At 41.8% G+C, this 22,310-nt stretch overlaps 1 protein-coding gene across 2 annotated transcripts in view; it reads right to left on the bottom strand.

The window, feature by feature from the left end:
* Positions 1-3,616: 3,616 nt before the first annotated feature.
* LOC115476614 (myosin regulatory light chain 2, smooth muscle minor isoform) overlaps positions 3,617-22,310 on the bottom strand; it is a 41,653-nt gene continuing 22,959 nt past the window's right edge. The window contains exons 1-4 of one of the 2 annotated variants that reach the window (XM_030213094.1): positions 10,611-10,702; positions 7,372-7,572; positions 7,096-7,257; positions 3,617-4,097 (exon numbers count right to left, since the gene is read on the bottom strand). In XM_030213094.1, coding sequence (XP_030068954.1) covers positions 3,925-4,097; positions 7,096-7,257; positions 7,372-7,555 — 519 coding nt within the window. In that variant the 5' untranslated portion in view covers positions 7,556-7,572; positions 10,611-10,702 and the 3' untranslated portion in view covers positions 3,617-3,924. Of the gene's footprint in view, positions 4,098-7,095; positions 7,258-7,371; positions 7,573-10,610; positions 10,703-22,310 lie in introns of those variants that run through there. The other variant, XM_030213085.1, reaches the window with a different exon arrangement.

Raw genomic sequence — 22,310 nt, 5'->3', positions numbered from 1 at the left:
AACACTTAAAGACAAAAAAGAGATATATAGCTTCCTCTGCCCTCCCACCTAACAAAAGCTTGACTAAGGTGGGTACCTGAATACCCCATTGAAAACAAAGAACTCAGAGGAAAAGCATAAACAGAACATTTGCCTGTCATCAGAGGTATACCTGCCCCTCCCATCATCTATCAGACAAATGGACGCCAGGACATCTGCAGAAAGAAGGACTTATAATGTGGTCATGTGAACAGACTACATTAACCATAATGCCTTGCAAAATATCCAGGACATGCATACACCATGCTTCTCTGCTAACAATATAAAAGGCCTGGAAACAGCCCAGCTCGTCCTCTTGGAACCTGCTGCTCTCTTTGGGGTCTGCTGATGCCTTGCTCCTGATCATGTGCTCATCAATCAGCTGGACCACAGCATGCTTGTAACAAGGACTGTAAGTTAACCTACCTGCTACTTTGTTCTATTTTATGCACAAATTCTCTGTTCTAAGATTCTTTTAAAAACCTACCTCTCGTGTGCAATTGTATATTAAATCAACCTTTTTGAAGCTAAAAATACGGTCTCTTTGTGTTCTGAGTATATGGTATCTTTTATATATACTTAATTTATTTAATTTATTGCAATTATCACCTTTGGTGATTGGTGGAGAAATTAATATCCTAAAACTTATAAATACAGTGCCTGCTCTTAAATTATAAACAGTAGCGAGTGCTCTAGAGCTCTTTCCCCCAAGTAAATCATATCTTGTAACATGGACAGCTTTGTACATATTTTGCATTCCAGATCGACTTCAAAAAAGTAGACATTAATAAATAGGGGAAATAGGATACAGTTAGGACATAAGGAAGGGCATAATCGAACGGGGACAACCATCGCTAAGTGCGCCCATCTCTAAGGACGTCCTGGTGAAGGGACGTATTATCGAAACAAGATGGGCGTCCATCATTCGTTTCGATAATACGGTCGGGAATGCCCAAATCTCAACATTTAGGTTGACCTTAGGGATGGTCGACCTTATGGTCGTCCCCAGTTTTCGGCCATAATGGAAACCGAGGACACCCATCTCAAAAACAACCAAATCCAAGCCCTTTGGTCATGGGAGGAGCCAGAATTCGTAGTGCACTGGTTCCCCTGACATGCCAAGGCACCAACCGGGCACCTTAGGGGGCACTGCAGTGGACTTCACAAATTGCTCCTAGGTGCATAGCTCCCTTACCTTGCGTGCTGAGCCCCTAAAAACCCACTCCTCTCAACTGTACACCACTATCATAGCCCTAAGGGGTGAAGGGGGGCACCTACATGTGGGTACAGTGGGTTTCGGAGGGCTCACATTTACCACCACAAGTGTAACAGGTAGGGGGGATGGGCCTGGGTCTGCCTGGCTGAAGTGCACTGCACCCACTAAAACTGCTCCAGGGACCTGCATACTGCTGTCATGGAGCTCGGTACGACATTTCTGGCTGGCATAGAGGCTGGCAAAAAAAAATTTTTAAGTTGTTTTTTTTTAGGGTGGGAGGGGGTTGGTAACCACTGGGGGAGTTAAGGGGAAGTCATCCTCGATTCCCTCCAGTGGTCATCTGGTCAGTTCGGGCACCTTTTCACAGCTTGTTCACAAGAAAAAACGGACCAAGTCAGCCAATTGCTCGTCAGGGACGCCCTTCTTCTTTTTTTTTTTTTTTTTACGAAGGGCTCTATTGAAAGAATCCACATAATACAGTAGAAATCATTCACAACTTATACAGTAAAGATCCGTATCCTTCAATTAGCTAGCTTACACAAAAAACAAATTCCCCAAAGAGACTATCATACTATAGCAATAATATCCCTTGTATTTTGTAATTTATATAACTAGGTTTTTATCCCCCAACACATAGACCACCCCCCTCCCCCCCCCCCTTAACTCTCCCTCTCCCACCCTCTCTCCCTGTACACAAAGGGAAGTTGTCATCCAAACATTTATGCCATGGACCTTAGTACAGGAGCCCAAATCTGTTCCCATTTGGCCAGAGTTTTCTGTTCCTTAGCTATTAACCTTTCCATTTCACTAATATACCAAACCAGATTATACCATCGTTGTACTGACGGACATCCTACTTGCTTCCAGCTTCGTGCTATTAAGAGTCGAGCTGCACTAAAGCAATGTTTTGCCAAAATACCTCCCATTGCACGAACTCCAGGAATAGACCTATTAAATAAAAACACTGCTGGGTCCCAAGGGATTTGTGTCTCTATCCAAGTTTGCACCCTCCCCTGTATTGACTTCCAGAAAGCTTTCACTTTTCTGCAGGTCCACCAAATATGTCCCATTGTGCCTGCCTGTCCACATCTGCGCCAGCACATGGCCGATACCCCAGGGAACATATGGTTCAATCTCATAGGTGTAAGGTAGCAGGGATGCCCTTCTTTTTTCCATTATTGGCCGAGAACGCCCATCTCCTAATCATGACCCAGTCCCGCCTTCGCTACGGTGCCGACACGCCCCCGTGAACTTTGTTTGTCCCTGCGACGAGAAGCAGTTGAGGACGCCCATCTCCCGATTTGTGTCAGAAGATGGGCGCCCTTCTCTTTCGAAAATAAGCCTGAAGGTCTAAACATCATGTGCTTAGTCTGTACACAATCATATAACTAGTCCAAAATAAAAATGGTTTTAAAAGGAAGTTTTTGTGTGAAGAAGTGCTCAGAAATAACTCGGTGCCCCAAAGTGCATATTAAAATACACACATAGGCACCCTTATCTCAATCATCACACCTTCCAGAGTGGGATGTTAGTCTTACAAACCTTGCAACATATCACAGTTCAGCAAAATAGAGCATAACAGTACTTAGCTTATAAATACTACTTAGCTCAGTATATTGTAGATTATGATGAAGGCGCAACCAAAGGGTGTCCCAGTGTACAGCAGATAGTAACTGAGTATGATCAGTGGGCCAACGTTTCTCATGGGTAATATGAAGGATTGAGCAACAATGAGTGGAGGAGTAGCCTAGTGGTAAGTGCAGTGGACATTGATCCTGGGGAAGTGGGTTCCATTCCCACTGCAGCTCCTTGTGACCTTGGGCAAGTCACTTAACCCTCCATTGCCACAGGTACCAAAAACCGATTATGAGCCCACTAGGGACAGAGAAAGTACCTGCATATAATGTGTACAGAGCTGCACATGTCTAGTAGTGCTATAGAAATTATTATTATAATCAAAGTACAGACACGTAAAGATGAACCCTCCTCCTCTGCACATCTCCTTCAGCAGAGTTTCTTCTACAGTAAACAGATGCCTTATTGACCTATTTACCTTTGATAATTTTAAAACATATGTCTCATAGCTTCTAGAGACTTAATAGGTAGCTTCAGTGAAACAGCTGAAGGTTTACTGCATCACTGAGCATGGCTGATCCAGCTGAACCAAATGGTGTCCAAGTGGACAGAGGCTTGGGAGATGGATGGAAGCTGTGTCCTACTTACTACTTAGATTCAGCTTGATTAGATGAAAAACTAAACCCCGTTTTTCTCCACAAAACTTGATATCATGAAGCTGTGTTTCACGCAAACAATTCACTTAAGTACATCTTGAAAAATGTGCCTCAGACAATATTTTTATTGTTTGCAAGAATATTTTCTGAATCAGTTTGATTTATAATACTTTATTCCAAAATGTTTTTTCTTATAAAAATGTGACTATCTTGCTTAACCAGGATGTTCTCGGATTTTCACACATTGTATTTCAACTCTTTTGCATTACATAATAGAACTAGAGCCCCATTTTTCCCAAGCTGATTACACAGGTAATGAGCCAGCGCAGCCTGCAATAAATCCATAAATATGGAGAAAGGCAGAAACTGCAGAGCCAAAATACATGCAAGTAGTTCTATCAGGAAAAGAAACTGAGAAAGGAACGTAAATAGTTGAGATTTGCACATCTGGAATTTCGTTCAGTCATCCTTATCCTTTGCCCCATGTTTTAGGATGCGTGTAAATTCTACGTAGTTGAAATTGCCTCTCTTGTCAATTGGTGCCTCTCTGAACAGCTCATCAACTTCCTCATCTGTAAATCGGTCTCCCATAGTGGTCAGCAGTTCTCTCAGGTAATCTTCTTGAATGAAACCTGTAAAACAAAATGAGGGTAGAAAAATTATGAAAACTAAACAAAAAAACCCCACAATCTTGGGTGTCCACTAAAGTTAATTGCTAAAGGGAAATATTTTTCCATGTAATTTTTTTTTTACTAAAATTGTTTAATGGTTAAAAAAATTGTTTTATTCAGGATTTTGTTTGCATTTCCAGCTGCAGTGCTGTTCCTGGACCAGAATTTAAGAACATGTTGGATAAGATCTTTTGAAACAAGCTAAGAAGGAACAATGAGATTTTTTGGAAGGAGACAACCTTGAAACAGCATTATGCAAAATGTGAATTAATGTCGGTGATGGTCTCTGTTGTGAAGAGTTAAGCTGCAATTCATTTGAACAAAGTAAGTTTTAAATTCAAAATTCAATAAAAGTAGAACACATGGTTAAGAACTATATATATAAGACTTTATGAAGATGTGGTATCATTAGCCCTTTAGAAATGTAATTTGGGTTACTACCTCTGATGGTTCGAGATTCATGTAATGTGTTAATTCCTGGGAGGTAGCCAAGGGGAAAGTGTGTATTTGTTAAATCATCTTGGGCAGCAGCAATTAGAGACAAAAATGTGAATAGCACCAGAACATACTGAATACGAACTCCTCAGTGAATACTAACATTTACTCATCTTGCAAATTCTTGACTTTTCCTATTAGTCTATCACCCTTTTTTTCTCCAGAATTAGACCTCTGAAGTGAATTTTCTGGCCATACTTCAGGGGTGTCAATAAGTCTGAGCTGCAATTGAAAAGGTCACAAAAATGGGGCAGGGACCAGCAGTTATTGTGTGCAATTGTTCACAGGCTCCAAAGAGGAATTTCAAGATGCAATCAAGTTTACTACTAAAGATTTCTAAATGTATAGAACTGGAATATTTAGGTGCCTCTTCCTGTGAAATACAAGAACATAATAAATGGTATATTTCTTTTTGATAATTTAACCCTACTCTCTGTTTTCTATCTTTTAACCAGTTTTTAATCCACAATAGGGCACTACCTCCTATCCCATGACTCTCCAATTTCCTCTGGAGTCTTTCATGAGGTACTTTGTAAAACGCCTTTTGAAAATCCAGACACACAATATCGACCAGTTCACCTTTATCCTCACTTGTTCACCCCTTCAAAGAAATGTAATAGATTGATGACGCAAGATTTCCCTTCACTAAATCCATGTTGGCTTTGTCTCACTAATCCATTCTTTTGAATATGCTCTGCAATTTTGTTCTTTGTAACAGTCTCTACCATTTTGTCCCGGCACTTGACATCAGGCTCACCAGTCTATAATTTCTCAGATCTCCTCTGGAACCTTTTTTTTTTTTTTTTAATTGACTTTACATTGGCCACCCTCCAATCTTCCAGTACCATGCTTGATTTTAAAGATAAGTTACATATTACTAACAATAGTTCAGCAAGTTCATTTTTCAATTCTAATCAGTACTCTGAGACAAATACCATCCGGTCCAGGAGTTGCAACTTTTCAATTTGTCAAATTGAGCAATTACATCCTCCAGGTTTATAGAGATTTCATTCAGTTTCTCTGACTTGTCAGCTTTGAATACCATTTCTGGCACCGTTACCTCTCCCAAACTTTCCACAGTGAAGACCGAAGCAAAAAATTCATTTAATCTCTCTGCTATGACTTTGTCTTCCCTGACTGCCCCTTTTTAAATCTCTCGGTCATCTAGCGGTCCAACCGCTAGATGTCCGAGGATTGTGTCTAAGCAGAGTGTAGGATTCTAACTGCACTTTCCAGGTTGCTTCTTAGGCACCCTCTTGCCTTATCCTTTACAAGCAGACAGACATGCAATTTTTGAGAACTGGTGGTGGGGGGGCGAGGGTGATTACACCTAGAACATACTAACAAACCCACTGGCCTTTTAAAAAGCCTCCGCTGCCTAGATAGCAGAATCTATTTTAAAACATTTCTCTCAAATTCTCTAAGATAGAGCTAATTCTGTGCTACTGCTGTTCTTAGGGCTCTGAAGTCCAAAATATTTTGTTCAAGTAGCATTTGGTGATTTTTCACTGCGGCAGCATAATCACACTGGGGTGATGTATGCCTTGGATGGGCAACCATGATCAAGGGTCTCAATACAGTTGGGTTTTCAAGATTTCCAAACTGAATATGCATGAGGTCAATTTGCATATAATGCTTCCATTGCAGGCAAGAGAGATCTCATGCATATTCATTGTGGAAATCTTGAAAACAGGACTGGGTTGTGGTCCTCGATGACTGTGGTTGCCCATGGCTGATGTGTGTTTTTGCATACCATAGATCTTTCTGGCTTGTAAAAAAGATCAGTGACAAAAGGAATATTCACAGCTGCATTTCCAACTACCCCATTTAACTGTTTTTTTTGTGTGTGTGTGTGTAAAAGTCCTATCTAAAGTGTTACAAGTTAACCCGGAAGCCACCTAACAGCTGTAGCTTTAATGCATAGCATATCTGTACTGAATTCAGTTGCACAAGGTATTCTTGAAAAAAACCCCCAACAAAATAAAGGCAAATAAGATCTGCTTACTGATGTCAGATACACAAACAAAAAAGCAGACTGTACAAAAAAACAAAAAATAAGTAAAAAAGAGAAATCTTTATTAGAATACCCAACGTGGCCACATTTCGCCCTCAGGCTGCGTCAGGGATAAAACTAAAAGAAGGGGGGTAACATCACCATGAACCCCTTATAAAAAGATATCAGAGCCTGTTGCTTAGGTTGGTGCTCAATTATATCCATCATGGAACATCTTATCTGATCACACCTTACTTATGCAACACATTTGCATATTACTTATGCAACACATTTTAAAAAGTGATTTACTGAATTAAAAAAAACAAAATTCATGATTTGTATAGCACATAAGATGTATGAAACGCTATAGACACACCACACATTAAACTTGGGAATGTCACACTAGAATGAACAGACTCGGCAAAGAATGAGAAGGATGTATTTACATTTTGTAAAATCTGTCTCTCTTACCTGTCCCATCTTCATCAAAACAAGCAAAAGCATTTCTGATCACATCCTCTGGATCTGTGCCATTCAACTTTTCACCAAACATTGTGAGGAACATTGTGAAGTTAATAGGACCAGGAGCCTCATTCATCATGGCTTCTAAGTAGTCATCAGTTGGGTTCTTTCCTAAGAGGAATGTCGGCAATATTTTAAATTAAATACACATCTGAACACAGTTTCCACTATTAGTTTAATATGTTAAATCCCTTGTAACTTCTGGAAAAAACTTAAGAGTATTACCCAATGAGGCAAGCATATCATGCAGATCTTCCTTGTCTATAAACCCATCTCGGTTCTGGTCAATCATGTTGAAGGCTTCTTTGAATTCCTGGATTTGAGACTGATCAAACATAGCAAACACATTGGAAGTTGCACGCTGAGGGCGCTTCTTGGTGGTCTTAGACTTTGTCCTTTTGCTAGACATGTTGGCAGTTCAAGGATCTAGAAAATACAAAAGGAAATACCGACTAAAGATTCTATGTGTATTCCATTGATTGTACAGCAGAGATGTTTCCAAATTTACAGCTTAGCCAGTTACATAAATGAATTAGGTACACAGCCTTACCCCTCTGATCTATACTTCTGTAACTATAATTCAGCAGGCCAAACACAAACCCCATGTGCACAACCTGTATTAAGGTTTAAATCTAATTATGTAAATACTCAATACCACCACTCACATGCTAGCATTTTTTAAACTGTTTTGTTCTTTTGAATGTGAGGTACATGATATGCTGTTTGCTTAGAACAGCCTGCTGGAAGTTTGTTCTGGAGCCTGATCACAAGCCCTGTGGGAAGCTTGACCACTTTTCTCCTTTTCAAACAGGAAACACACAAGCAGAAGAGGGAGGGATGCCAGTGAGATGGGTTCCCCCTTAGTACAACTTTTGTCTGCTCTGTTTAGCACAGCATTATTACACTTCTGCCAGGGGGTGATCTGCTGCACATTCAGGTTATTCAGAATAATGCATGCATTACAGTGAAATCCGAGGAAGACTGAAAAGGGTCATTAGAAAAATGCATTGAAGTGGTTTGGAAAAACTAAGAATGTAAACTGCAAGTAATTTAAATAACAAATTCACAAAGATCAACTGAGGCTGCGGCTGCACAGGGTGAATCCTTTCCTCTTTATCCTTTACTGCCAAGCTCTGTTCTTGAATGTATTACTCTCAACCAAATACAAATATGCAAACTCTTTTACTCACTACCCGGTAGGGGGCCCCCCCCCTAACCTTGTGATGCAAAGTTTTTTTTTTTACTTCCTTCCCCCATCCTATGCGACACCTATGACCTGCAAACAGCAGAGATGCTATACTCAGAAATATCCCCCCTTTCTATATTCATAAATATTCCCCCTTTTCTTCCCCGCCCCTACCCAACATGCCCTTCCATGAACCAATGAGGGGAGCCAAACAGCACATTGAGAAAAACCCAAAGTGAGCAGCAGGCCAGCCTAAGCTTGTTTCAAGTTTCCTGCATGAATGCCAGCAAATATTAAAAGGGTTAAAAGCAGGGCCCAGGGCCCTTTGACAAAGGGAGCCCCAAGCTAAAGGACGCACAGTGATCTGCAAGATTCTGCTTTGTGTTCCAGCATTTATAATTCCTATCCTAGGTTAAAGGATTAAATATCAAAAGTATACTTATCACTTAACTGCAAGAGGGCTATGCATGGATTTTTTTTTAGGGGGGGGGGGGGCTCTACTATAGTTTCTTGTTCTTTTCAAAGAGTTTTGGATTTCATTTTGAAAATAAAAATGAAACGTTTTCAGAAGAAAGTGAATCCCTTAACAAAATCTGTAATTATATATATATATACTAGTAAAAAAGGCCCGTTTCGGTATGAAATGAAACGGGCGCTAGCAAGGTTATCCCTCTCTCCCTCCCTCCCTCTGTCCCCTCAAAGTCCCACGGCCTCCTTTCTTCCCTTCCGATTTCCAGGCCCTCCCTCCCTTTCTCTCTCTCTCCCCCTCTGTCCTCACCCGAGTTCGTCCCCCCTCCTCTCTGCCTCACAGACAAGTCCTTGCGATGACTCCACCCGCGGCCCTCCCCTCCCCGACACTGGCCCCGCCCATCCCCCTACGTGCATGTCGCCCCCTCCAAAATCGCTAACCCCCTCTGCTACCCTCCCCTCCCTCTTACCAGGGGTCCTGCCGGCAGCAGTGAAGAGCCTCGCGAGTCTGCTGCCTTCCCTTCTCTGTCAGCTCTGACTCAAGTCTCGCCCTCATTTCCTGTTTCCGCAAGGGCGGGACCAGAGTCAGTGCTGAGAGCGAAGAGAAGGGAAGGCAGCAGACTCACGAGGCTCTTCACTGCTGCTGCCGGGACCCCGGTAAGGGGGGGTGACATGCACGTAGGGACGTCTTTGCCCGCTCCCGCTGTTCTTCAACGCGCGCCTTTCACTGGGATCGTAACCCCCTGCTGACATCAGGCAAGCAGGGTTCTACTGCTGGGCAGTGACATCAGCAGGGGGTTACGATCCCAGTGAGACACTTTAGAATGTTCACATAGCAAACTATTAGATATTTTTAGAAAAATTAAACATATAAATCATTCAGCAACACTGTCCCTATATAGCAACACTATAGAAAGGCAAAACATTCAATATACTCGTAGCTAGTCCCTATTATAAAGTTAGGGAAAAAAAAAAAAAAACCCTCCCCTAACCATCACTACTCCAAGATTACCTATTTGATCTCTACTACTTTAATCAGACAAATTAATGATTATATTTTAAATTGTCTATAGTACACAATCATAATTTTATCTTGGAAGATGGACACAATTTTTTCTTTACTCTGTTTTTGTAATGCGCCTTGCATCATACTTGGTTAAGCAGAATAGAAGCACTCATGTCAGATTAGATATTTAATCTGGATTTCTTTTAATTGAAGTTTTAAAATATACATGCTCAAATTCATAACAAATACAAATAGAAATAGAAATAATTTCAGACCACATAAACAGGGGAAGAACAAATTGTATTCTTGATTTTTCAAATTTTTACTCTCAGTCTTAATCAATGAAACTAGATAAACTAGATGAACTCCTTACACCTCCATACTTAATTATGTAAAACTAAGTTCCTGCAAGAATTTCAAGATGCGACATCAAGATACGTACTGGACTCCTCTGTGATACAACATCTACAAGCACTGGATTAAAATATTTAGATACAGTGAAATTTGCTATTACAAAGCTAAAAATTAGGTTATAAATCTTCTCTCTCATCAGCAGAGGTCCCAATTCATTTGCACTCACAATATAAAGCCTTTAAAAAGGAACTCATACATGATATTTGTTACATCCTATAACTTGATCCCTGCCATCCCAAACACACACGCATACAGAAAAAAAAAAATCCAATTTCAAACTATATATGATTTCAAATCCACTCAAAAATCATTAGTAAAGTTTGGCAACTGAAAGAAGTCTGCTTCTTCTAAAAGTCACAAAAAGCAGGTAAAACTTAAAAACAATATTACCTTTCTTTAGCAGAGATGTGATCAGAACTCTGGGCAACAAATGTTAATACAACGCAATTATATCTCATCAAGTGTCTACAAATAGCATTTGTGATTTCATGCACAGATCAGTTACATTTTTAAAAACTGACGCCCTGCCCACAACATTTAGCCCTGACGTACTAACACCTGCCACATGCTGCAAAACTCGTGCTAAAAATAAATGCAACCGTGAAGCATGCACAGATACCTTAACTACAGAGCACTGTTATAACCAGTTGATTCTAAACAAGCTTATTTTCCACAAAACAGTTATGCAAGTCAAACCTCCTTGGCAAGATATTAAACAGTACAAAGATTAAAAGCCTGGGCTGAAAAGCTACAAAATAGTACATAAGCAAACAGGGAAAGTGGACCCCATGGCTGGGTTTATGTATATTGTCCCCCCCCCCCCCCCCCCCCCCCCGTAGGGAGTTTTAGGTTTAATAGTTTCCATGCTAGTGAAGCAAAACAATCCCTTGCAATGTAACGCCCTAAGTCACAGCTTATCTAGCTTATACATAAATCCAGCCCTAGTGGACCGCTGACTCAGAATCAAAATTGGGAATTTAGTTCCTTGTCTATGGAACAGAATAAGAGGATCAATAGTACCAAAAAGATGGGGGCATTGTAAAGAGTACAAGACAGTTTGCAAAACCCTGTTTGGTACCCCTTCTTTGACTACTCACTGCGATTCTGAAAGTCACAGAACCCTTCAATACCCAAGCAACTTTCATCCTACCCCCCCCCCCCCCCCCCAATCAATTCTGCCCATCTATAATAGGTATCTCCTGACAAGCAGACTGAATCATCAAGTGGGTGACTCAAGCTATGGGTCGCTCTGAGAAGTATCCCATTATTGAGCAGCAACCCACTCGTTTGTATATGCAAGAGCTGAACACCTTATATGGACAGATTGTTTAGCTCGACCAAAAACAGTGCCTCTTCTTGAGAATTGGTCCAGATTGTATTGCAAAAGAAATGTATGGAGCAAGAATCGGCTAACTGTTCTGCAAACACTCCGGAGATGCAGATTTTAAGAGCATTACAACTGTGGCTTACATGGTTTGGACTGACTCCACTGTGTAGAAGTACCAGCTTGATTGTAGCAAGCAAATAACAGTCTCACAAGGAAAATAAACTTTTGACCAACTTCCAAAACTTCAAATAATCCTCCTAGATAAATAAGCAATGCCACAGAATTCCACAATGGAGGGCAAAAAGCTAAAGCTCTCTGTTATGTACATTGTAACCTCATCCTACGGCACACAACTGTTGAGGTCAGAATTACCATTAAGGTAAAGAAGGGCTTACGAATAATAGTATCTTAAATGAAGAATGCAGCACCTTGAACATAATTCTCAAGTCAATCGGTATCCAGCACAGCTGGTGAAGAATTGGTAAAAAATAATCAGCTGTATTCTGAACCAGTTGCACCTGCTTCAACTGCTTTTTAGGAAAGCCCACAAGTTACATTGAAGATTATTTTAGATTACTGTATGAATGGAGAGGTGTGGTAGCCGTTTTAGTCAACTTTTATAGGTAATCAATAGAAATAAAACAAAATAAAACATGGAAAAGAAAATAAGATACCTTTTTTTGGGGGGGGGGGACATAACTTAATACATTTCTTCATTAGCTTTCGAAGGTTGCCCTTCTTCGTCAGTTCGGAAATAAGCAAATATTGGTAGATGACAGTATATATGTAAGTGAAACATCAAAGCATTTCAGTGACAGTCTAACAGGATGGGGGTGGATAGGTGAGAGACAGGAAGAGTCGGGTGGGTGAGGGACAGGGAGATATGCATGGAGACAGGAGGGTGACAAAGCCATACAATTTTATGGTTTACTAGTAAAAAAGGCCTGTTTCTGAGAGCAATGAAACGGGCGCTAGCAAGGTTTTCCTCAGTGTGTGTGTTTTACAGAGTGTGTGTGAGAGTGAGTGTGTGATAGATAGATATGATTACTTGATAAACTGTTTACGTTTTTGTAAAACCAATAAAATTGTTGGACATTTAAAAAAAAAAAAAAACTTTTTTTTTCTCTGGGCCCGGGGAACCCAGCATTCACCCTGCCTTTCAAAACTGGTAACAGGAAAAAAAGAAATAAAAATGCTGTAGTCCACTCAGAGTCAGTGCTCCGGGCAGCTGTAGGATGTAGAAGGGAAAATGGCAAGTGGCCCAGATCGGGTAAGAAGTGGAGCTGTGAAACTTAACGGGGAGAAGGGGGGGGGGGGGGGGGGGGGTTCGTCTTCAGTTTCTTTTTCTGTTTGTTTACCTTTCCGAAGAGCGGCTGAGAAGTGGAGCTAGGTAACGGTTCATATTTTTTTGAAGTTGCTGTGTGGAGGTTTAGAGAAGTCACAGATGCACAGGACGGGTAGGCTCACCTGGTGTAACGTGGAGTGGTTAGGAAAGGGATACGCTGAAGACCTGCAGTTTAAAACAGCTGATGTGGGAGTGAGGGAGGGGGAGGGAGTGGCAGCGATGTGTGGAGGAGGGTTTAGTAGCAGGTGCGGTGATGCAATTCGCTGAGTGTCATAGCTCCACCCTCAACGTCATAACGCGAGGGCGGGGCAGTCATGGGGGAAACATTCTGATCTATGCCACCTCAAAACGGAAGTTGCAGCTTCATTTAGAACGTTGGGGTTGCAAATTATGTGTGGAAGGGGCGTGGCTGAGGGCGGGTCTATGAGTGACAGTGAGTGGTGCTGACAGCCTCAACAGTGCAGGGCTTCAGTGTTTCCCTGCCACAGAGTGAGCTTCAGAATGTTTTATATAGATATGAATGGTAATCCCTCTAACAACGAAGATGTCTCCAAATCCATCCCTTTGCAACTAAACCGACTCCCTCAGACTTATTGGGATTTAATTTCAATTTATAAAATTTAAACCGCTACACCTAAAGAAGTTATTTTTTTATACTTGTATCCCACATTATCCGAATACAATTATTCAGCTCTATGTTGCTTACATAAGTAAACAGTACAAAATAATGTATAATAAATGTTATGAAATCTAAGAGTTAAAGGAACATTCCTGAAAATGTAGCACTGAGAAGAAAAATCTTGACTATAAGATTCCCCCCTTTTTTCACGTATTTGTTCATAAGGTGTTCTCTTTCAACCAGCTGCTTTTCAGCGTTGAATAAGGCTTATCATCTTTGTACTCAGTAGCAAATATATGTAACGGTCTTTTTAAAAGGTAAGATATTCTCCGTATGCACCGATGATCACAGCATTATATCACTCACTCCGTTTTCAGTCATCCCCGCTGGTATATTGTCTATAGTCCCTTGGAATTCTATAGTCCACGTTATCCCCTTTTTCAGCACTGGAGAGTATCTTCTCATATCGCTGTTTTTAGGTTTCCTTTGATTTCTTCACAGTTTAAGGTCCCCTTTGGCGTTTTTGGTTTCTTGCCCGCAAACGTATCGGCAGGCGGTCTTCCTGTACTCTATTTGGTATATTAATGGCCGGTCTCTTCTGGTTATCTGCACTCCCTACCATTCTGAAATCTTTTAGTACTTCCGGATTGTCTGTACACCTTTCATATTTGTACTTTCTAGTCTCATTTTTTTATGCAGTGTCCTTTTCACTGTGTTCCATTCTTTCATATGGCGCTATAGTTCTTCAAACAGTGCTTTGGTTTCTTTAGTATTCTTTTTTACACCTTTCACATTTTCCACATTCTGCTCTATTCTTCAGCACACCTAATCAGTATTTATGTTCCATTCATTTTTTAGACCATCACGGCTAACCGTTATGTGTCTCCTAAGTTTGTACTCTCTGACACAAGCACACAGGTTAGTAAAAGCCCTTTGTACATCTAATATTTTCGTGCCTTACACACACGTTCGCCATTCAAATCAGTATGGTCTTAATTCTTCCACTAGATAATCACCCCAGTCTATTTTTCACGGTCATTTCAAACCATAGTTTTTGTGCATTATCATAATGGTTCTCCACATGCTGTTTTATGGTTTCACATCTCTGGTCACATCTCTGGTCATATCCTAATGTTCACCATAGTTTATACGGTTTTCACATCATTACAACAGCTTTCATTACATTTAAATGGACAGTATTCTACTACATGTGATTTGCATACTTGTGTTGTGAAATGTTTAATATGTTTACATTCGGCAATAACAATTTTTATTATAACCTTGCATCACTTATGGTTTTTATTAATTTCTATATACTTTGACTGTACATCATTATTTTTACCTCCTGTATGTTCACAAGTTATACGAGTCTTATTTTTATTTTTTTAGACTCCTGATGCAGGCCTTTTGGTCGAAACACAGCATTGTGTTGAGTCGCTTTGATTTCCAATAAACACTGTTTTACTCAAGATTGTTTACGTTCCTGTCTCTAGAAACTCTGGACTCTATTCCTACTCTTCTCTCCAAGTCACTTTGTGGGATCTTTTGAGTTCTCCACGTACGTGGATTCTCTTTGGACTATAATGGACTATCTAGAGAAGGATTTTATTGAACCTTCAAGAATTTGTGAAAAGGTCAGATCGAGTTGTCTTATTTCCCTTGGGATAGAATTCCACCATTTAGTGCCTAAAAGAGAGAAATCTTGAGTTAGAGTGGATTTGTATTTGACATTTTTGTAATTAAGGAAGTGTAGAATGAGATAATCCCTTGCACTAAACTTGAGTTGGGAGATCTATCATGTCACACATAGTTTGGAGCCATCCTGTAAATGATTTTTTAAATAAAAGTATATATGTTTTGAAAATGATTCTAGCTTTAATGGTAACCAATGTAGTCTAATGAGGAGTGGTGATGGTGATGCTCTTCCAAATTTAGTGACTTTACAAACCAGTCAAGCAACAGTGTTTTGTGTTTGTAATTTCTTCATTAGTAATGCTTTATTCCTAGGTAGATGGCATTACAGTAGTTTAATTGTGATAACACCATCATTTGAATAAGTGCACGGAACGAATTAATTGCAAAGAATGGTCTTAGTCTTTTCAGTCTGCAGAGACTACTAAATGCCTTAGTGACCAACCTGAATTCAGGTGTTGGTCAATGATGACTCCTTATTTTTAATTTAGTTTTTAGGGATAAGTTGTCTGGACAATGTTTTGCTCGAGGGTATTATGAGAGTTGGAGACGATGAGGTGAAAAGTAGTAGCCCAATTTTCCATCGGGTCCAAGATATTTCAGATTATGTCTAGAATGCTTTGGATTTGGTTCTCAAATGGTAAATAGATAGTGACGTCGTATATAAAAGATTTAAAGCCTTTGGCTTCAAAGAGTTGACTTAATGGTCACTCACAATATTAAAGAGGATTGGAGAGATTGGAGAGCCTTGGGGCACACCACAATCTGGGAACCATGCTGAGGAAGTAGTCCAGACATGTTTACTTGTTAAAATCTAGACTTAAGAAAGCCCATAAACCATCTGTGGACATTACAACAGATACCCATGTTGTCCAGTAATATGGATAAAATATTATGACCTACCTTGTCAAAAGCACTAGACATATCAAGCTGGAGGATGACAACTTTACCAATGCTTATAGTTTTCCTGAATGTGGAAAGGAGTGTGGCGAGCACTGTTTCTCAGTCAACCTCTTGACAACCATAGGTCAGCCATGTCATTGGTGGCCAATGTGATATATTCATAACCTAAGCAAGTCCCAAACCTAGCAGCAGCCAGCCATTCTCATGTTAATAAACAAGGACACAACCAAAACTCTGGTCAGTGCCTAAGATAATCTCATCCTATAGTATCTGCATGTAATATGTATATACTCCCCCTAACCAGCAGGCCTTAACCTTCCTCTTCCCCCCCCCCCCCCCTCCAAAACACACACTGCCATCCAGCATAAAGGAGCCCTGGCTCCTAGCTCTCTTAACACAGAAAAAGCTTGACAGAGCCACAAAATCAGGAGGACCTGCAGCAGGCTGGGCCCCACTCCTCCCGAGGATTCCCCCCCCCCCTTTCATGCAAAGGCAGTAACAAACAGAACACCATCCCCAAAAGAGCAGCTGTTCCAGTCTGTGCAAACACTCCTACAGCCGCATGATAAAGGAACCTGGGGTGGGAGGGAAGACACACACCAGGCTCTGAGGAAACTATCGTAAATGAAAAAGTGGGCATGATTTCAGAGAAGAAAGGAGTGTCAAAATACAGGAAACGCCAGAACACACAAAATTATAACTTACAGAGAACAAAGTTGTTACAGTACTTTAAAAAGCTTTGCTATGTTAACATTGAAAGCAAGAGAGTTTGTCCTACTAACTTTTTCTGTTATGTGAAAGACCAGCCAGGTATTTCACATAGCAAAGGACTCAAGTATAAAGAAATGCTGTTCCTCTGCTAAGGCAACGTTTCGCCAATTGAACCACTATCAACAAAAAGTCAGTTCATGCTGAGGCCAAAAGTGCCCATAGGCATGTTAGAGCAGCACAGCGAGAATAACTTTCCGCTGACCTTGCAGACCCTTTTCCCAGTGCTCCGACTGTGCATTAAGACACCGGATACAGTAAATTGCACTATGCTTCAGCCCAGCAGTTTACTCCAGATTTTCATGTACTAGTCTTCCACCAGATGCAGCAAGACTTCTAGTGCAGGAAATCTTGAGGAAAAACCACTATGCTAAAGGACAGCACATTGAGCATACAAGATGCTTGAAAAATAAATTGTTCCCAATATTAAAAAACTATGCTAAAGTTCAGTGGGATTTTTTTTTCTAATTTGCCATTTCAAATAGTACAAAGACAACATTTTGTAATATGTATATTGTTCTGGATTTCTCATCAAAGATACACAACTTCAACTTGGTCTACAATGAGGAGGGGAACCAAACGTTAGTAAATCCATAGGACGAAAGAAAAAAAAAAAATAGAAAAATGAATAAAGAGTAAGGGAAAAAAAAATCCCTCTCACACTCCTAACAAACCCAAATTAACCCTAGCCAGCTGGGGGGGTCAAGAAAGAGTAATGCCTTTACCTTCCAGAAAAATCTCTCAACTGGTTCATAAAAGATGTACCTAACATTCTGATATACCACAAAAAGGTTGCAAATTCGAGTTGGAAGGAAGTTCGTAAAGTTACTACAGAACACGATTCCAAAAAAACTTCTTCTGTCTAGACACATCAGGAAACACCTGCACCCTCTCACCTAAACTTGAGGTATCTGCAGTCTTGTAATACAATCTCAATACCGAGTCCCGATCTTGGTGGAAAACAAAAGAAACCAATAAAGTGGCTCTGGCTGTTACTTCCAACTCTAAAGACTTCAAAATTTCTGAAATGTTCAGATTATCCGGGGGCTCGTTTTTGTTGTTTTTTTTTTGTTTTTTAGTTGAAACTACAAAATATTTTCTGCAGAGGTGGAAAAGCAGCTTCTGGAAATTCAACACAGTTTGCAAGAAACTATGGAAAATGTCTCTTGGAGTTAGTCTAGATTGTGGAAAATTTAAAAATCTCAAAATTCAAACCCAAGTATTCTCCAGATTTTCAATTTTCCTCAAAATTAGTGACTTGTCATGCAATTAAAAGCAACTGAGAAAAATTTAACTCAAGATCTATCCAATGTGTCAACCCTGGCAGTGCAACTTAACTCTCTGAGTCCCAAAGCTTCACTTCTTCCCCACCCCAGAAGCAGAAATGTCCAGCAAAGGTGAGGCAACTGCATAAGATGTTATAGTGGCTTGCCACAAGGACCTAGGAGCCAGTGAAGAGGGAAGAACTCCTTGCAGCTTTGCCTTGCTCTTAAGCATCGTGAAAAATCTGCACCAAAGAAGTCTACAGGTAAAAAGAACCAGCATGGGAGCACCTAGCAGCAGCGTGTTACTCTGACTCCATCTTGGTTCCCTGAGATTTTATTTTTTTTAAACTTTTGGCAGATACTGAAAACTCACTGTACAATACAGCGCCAGAAGATACCACCATTACAGTGCAGCAAAAGAAACTTCCCAATGTTAGCGCTAACGGCATGCAAATTTTATGCACGCTGTTAGCACTGAGCATTGGGAAGTAAGGAGGGGGAACGTGCCCAGCACATGCGCATTGGCCTCCCTTCCCTTGTGAATTTCATACACAGAACAAGTTACTCACCTTGAGCTACTACTGAAAAATGTGTGAGCACAATCTAAATAAAAGTTTGAGCCTGGTCGATGTCTGCAATGGCTGAAAGGAGAGTCATAAGAGCAGCATCAGGGCAAAGAGGTTCCAGCATTTTTCAAGGGCCTGGACAACTGGTCAAATGACATTGCCAAGGTGAGCTAAAGCCCAAGAAGCATTATGCAAGCTAGCAATCATGGAGCCAGAACCACAGTTCCATGCGAGGAATCAATAAAAAAAAAAAAAAAAAAAACCACCACCACCACGTTTAAAATATTGGCAGGCCAGTGTGCAAATTCCAGCAGGATTTCTATGTCCCAGACATCACTACTACTAATTTTTATAGTGCTACTAGACAAACGCAGTGCTTTAAAAATTATATGCAGGTACTCTCTCTGTTCCTAGTGGGCTCACAATCTTTGTACCTGGGGCAATGGAGAGTTAAGTGACTTGCCCAGGATCACAAGGAGTGCAACACCAGCTCTGAGCTGACATTGGAGTTACAGCAGTAGGAGCACCCTTATGAGGTGCTCTCTTCTCTGATCAAAACAGGAATAGGAAATTACCATTTATATGTTTCTGCCTATATTTGCATGCTGTTTACAGTGTTACTTCCCACACTCCTTGTTTTCAGTGGTCAGGGCCTCTGATCCTACTGCACTAGCAAATGCAGGTGCTAGTCCTGCTCTAATGGCCTCTACACCTGCATCTTAATGGCAGCTCAGGGCACTTCAACTCTAATGACCCAAATATCCATGATGGCCCAGAACCCTCTGATTTCTCCCACCTCAAAACACTCTCGACACCTCTGTCCCCCACCCCAAACCTTAAGAAATGTTCCCATTTGACCATGCCCCCCCCCCAATGATTTACTTGATGCCCAAGTGACCCCCTTGCACCAAAATTATGCTGGGGGCTCAAGTAGCCCCAAGAATCCTCTACATACAGTGGTGGAAATAAGTATTTGATCCCTTGCTGATTTTGTAAGTTTGCCCACTGACAAAGACATGAGCAGCCCATAATTGAAGGGTAGGTTATTGGTAACAGTGAGAGATAGCACATCACAAATTAAATCCGGAAAATCACATTGTGGAAAGTATATGAATTTATTTGCATTCTGCAGAGGGAAATAAGTATTTGATCCCCCACCAACCAGTAAGAGATCTGGCCCCTACAGACCAGGTAGATGCTCCAAATCAACTCGTTACCTGCATGACAGACAGCTGTCGGCAATGGTCACCTGTATGAAAGACACCTGTCCACAGACTCAGTGAATCAGTCAGACTCTAACCTCTACAAAATGGCCAAGAGCAAGGAGCTGTCTAAGGATGTCAGGGACAAGATCATACACCTGCACAAGGCTGGAATGGGCTACAAAACCATCAGTAAGACGCTGGGCGAGAAGGAGACAACTGTTGGTGCCATAGTAAGAAAATGGAAGAAGTACAAAATGACTATCAATCGACAAAGATCTGGGGCTCCACGCAAAATCTCACCTCGTGGGGTATCCTTGATCATGAGGAAGGTTAGAAATCAGCCTACAACTACAAGGGGGGAACTTGTCAATGATCTCAAGGCAGCTGGGACCACTGTCACCACGAAAACCATTGGTAACACATTACGACATAACGGATTGCAATCCTGCAGTGCCCGCAAGGTCCCCCTGCTCCGGAAGGCACATGTGACGGCCCGTCTGAAGTTTGCCAGTGAACACCTGGATGATGCCGAGAGTGATTGGGAGAAGGTGCTGTGGTCAGATGAGACAAAAATTGAGCTCTTTGGCATGAACTCAACTCGCCGTGTTTGGAGGAAGAGAAATGCTGCCTATGACCCAAAGAACACCGTCCCCACTGTCAAGCATGGAGGTGGAAATGTTATGTTTTGGGGGTGTTTCTCTGCTAAGGGCACAGGACTACTTCACCGCATCAATGGGAGAATGGATGGGGCCATGTACCGTACAATTCTGAGTGACAACCTCCTTCCCTCCGCCAGGGCCTTAAAAATGGGTCGTGGCTGGGTCTTCCAGCACGACAATGACCCAAAACATACAGCCAAGGCAACAAAGGAGTGGCTCAGGAAGAAGCACATTAGGGTCATGGAGTGGCCTAGCCAGTCACCAGACCTTAATCCCATTGAAAACTTATGGAGGGAGCTGAAGCTGCGAGTTGCCAAGCGACAGCCCAGAACTCTTAATGATTTAGAGATGATCTGCAAAGAGGAGTGGACCAAAATTCCTCCTGACATGTGTGCAAACCTCATCATCAACTACAGAAGACGTCTGACCGCTGTGCTTGCCAACAAGGGTTTTGCCACCAAGTATTAGGTCTTGTTTGCCAGAGGGATTAAATACTTATTTCCCTCTGCAGAATGCAAATAAATTCATATACTTTCCACAATGTGATTTTCCGGATTTAATTTGTGATGTGCTATCTCTCACTGTTACCAATAACCTACCCTTCAATTATGGGCTGCTCATGTCTTTGTCAGTGGGCAAACTTACAAAATCAGCAAGGGATCAAATACTTATTTCCACCACTGTATCTTTAATGTTGGGAGGCAGAAGCAAATGGGCAATACTCCTGCCTCCCAATGTTAAAGGTGCAGAGGGTGTGGGGAGGGAGGAGGAGGATCAGGCACTTCAGGACCCCAACAAACTTTTGGTGGAAGGTTTAAGGGGGTTTCAAAGGGCCACCAAGGAAATCTTCAAGGTATGTGTGGAGGGAAGGGAGTGCTGAGGGGTTAGAGGTCCAGGAACAGTCAAAGACATTTTTCCAAGTTGGGGGGAGGGGGGGGGGGGCGGGAAAGCAAGGCCCGGAGAGAGTCAGGGGTATCCAATACACAAAGCCTCCAGCTGTCACTAGCACAGACCTGTGTGTGTACACGCCTCCAGTCTGGTCAACAAAGTTAGTGCATTTTTTTTTTTTGTTAGCGATTAGGAGGACATGCAAAACAGACTCCAGAGTAAAGGGGAGGATTATGAAGAATCTGCTAAGCCAAAATTGCTAAACAAATATTTCTGTTATGTGTTCACAGTTGAAGGACTGGGACTAGGGCTGCAGAATACAAACACAATGGAAGTTTGCTGGAACTTGAACGATTTTCAGAGGACTGTGTTCATAAGGAGTTACACAAGGTGGACAAAGTGATGGGGCTGAACAGCATACATTCAAGAGTACTAAAGGGGGCAGGTATGGTCCCTCTCCACAAACATGGAAGGGGGAGGAGGTTGAGAACTGCAGGCAGGGCCGGTCTTACGCAGAGGCGACCAAGGCGGCCACATAGGGCCCCGCGCTTAAGGGGGCCCTGCACGGCGAGCCTCAACTCTGCCTCTCTAAGCCCCGCTCACTCGGACCGCATCATCATGATCGCTCCGCTCCCGCCTCCTGCCACCGGTGCCCCCCCCCGCTGAGCCCGCCGTCAGCTCCCGCCTCCCAGTCCAACGACTGTTGCAGCGATGGCATGGCCCCGACAGACAGTTGCAGGCACGACGGCTCATCCCAGCTTTTCCCTTCCGCCTTCCCGCTCAATGTCCCGCCTCCTTCTCATGAGGTATTTCCTGTTTCCGCAAGGGCGGGCGGGAGTCATTGAGCGGGAAG

Source organism: Microcaecilia unicolor, chromosome 1, assembly GCF_901765095.1.
Source record: "Microcaecilia unicolor chromosome 1, aMicUni1.1, whole genome shotgun sequence".
In the NCBI taxonomy this organism is placed as follows: domain Eukaryota; kingdom Metazoa; phylum Chordata; class Amphibia; order Gymnophiona; family Siphonopidae; genus Microcaecilia; species Microcaecilia unicolor.
The sequence above is the reverse complement of the archived record's forward strand: the minus strand, read 5'-3'. Positions and strand labels throughout refer to the sequence as shown.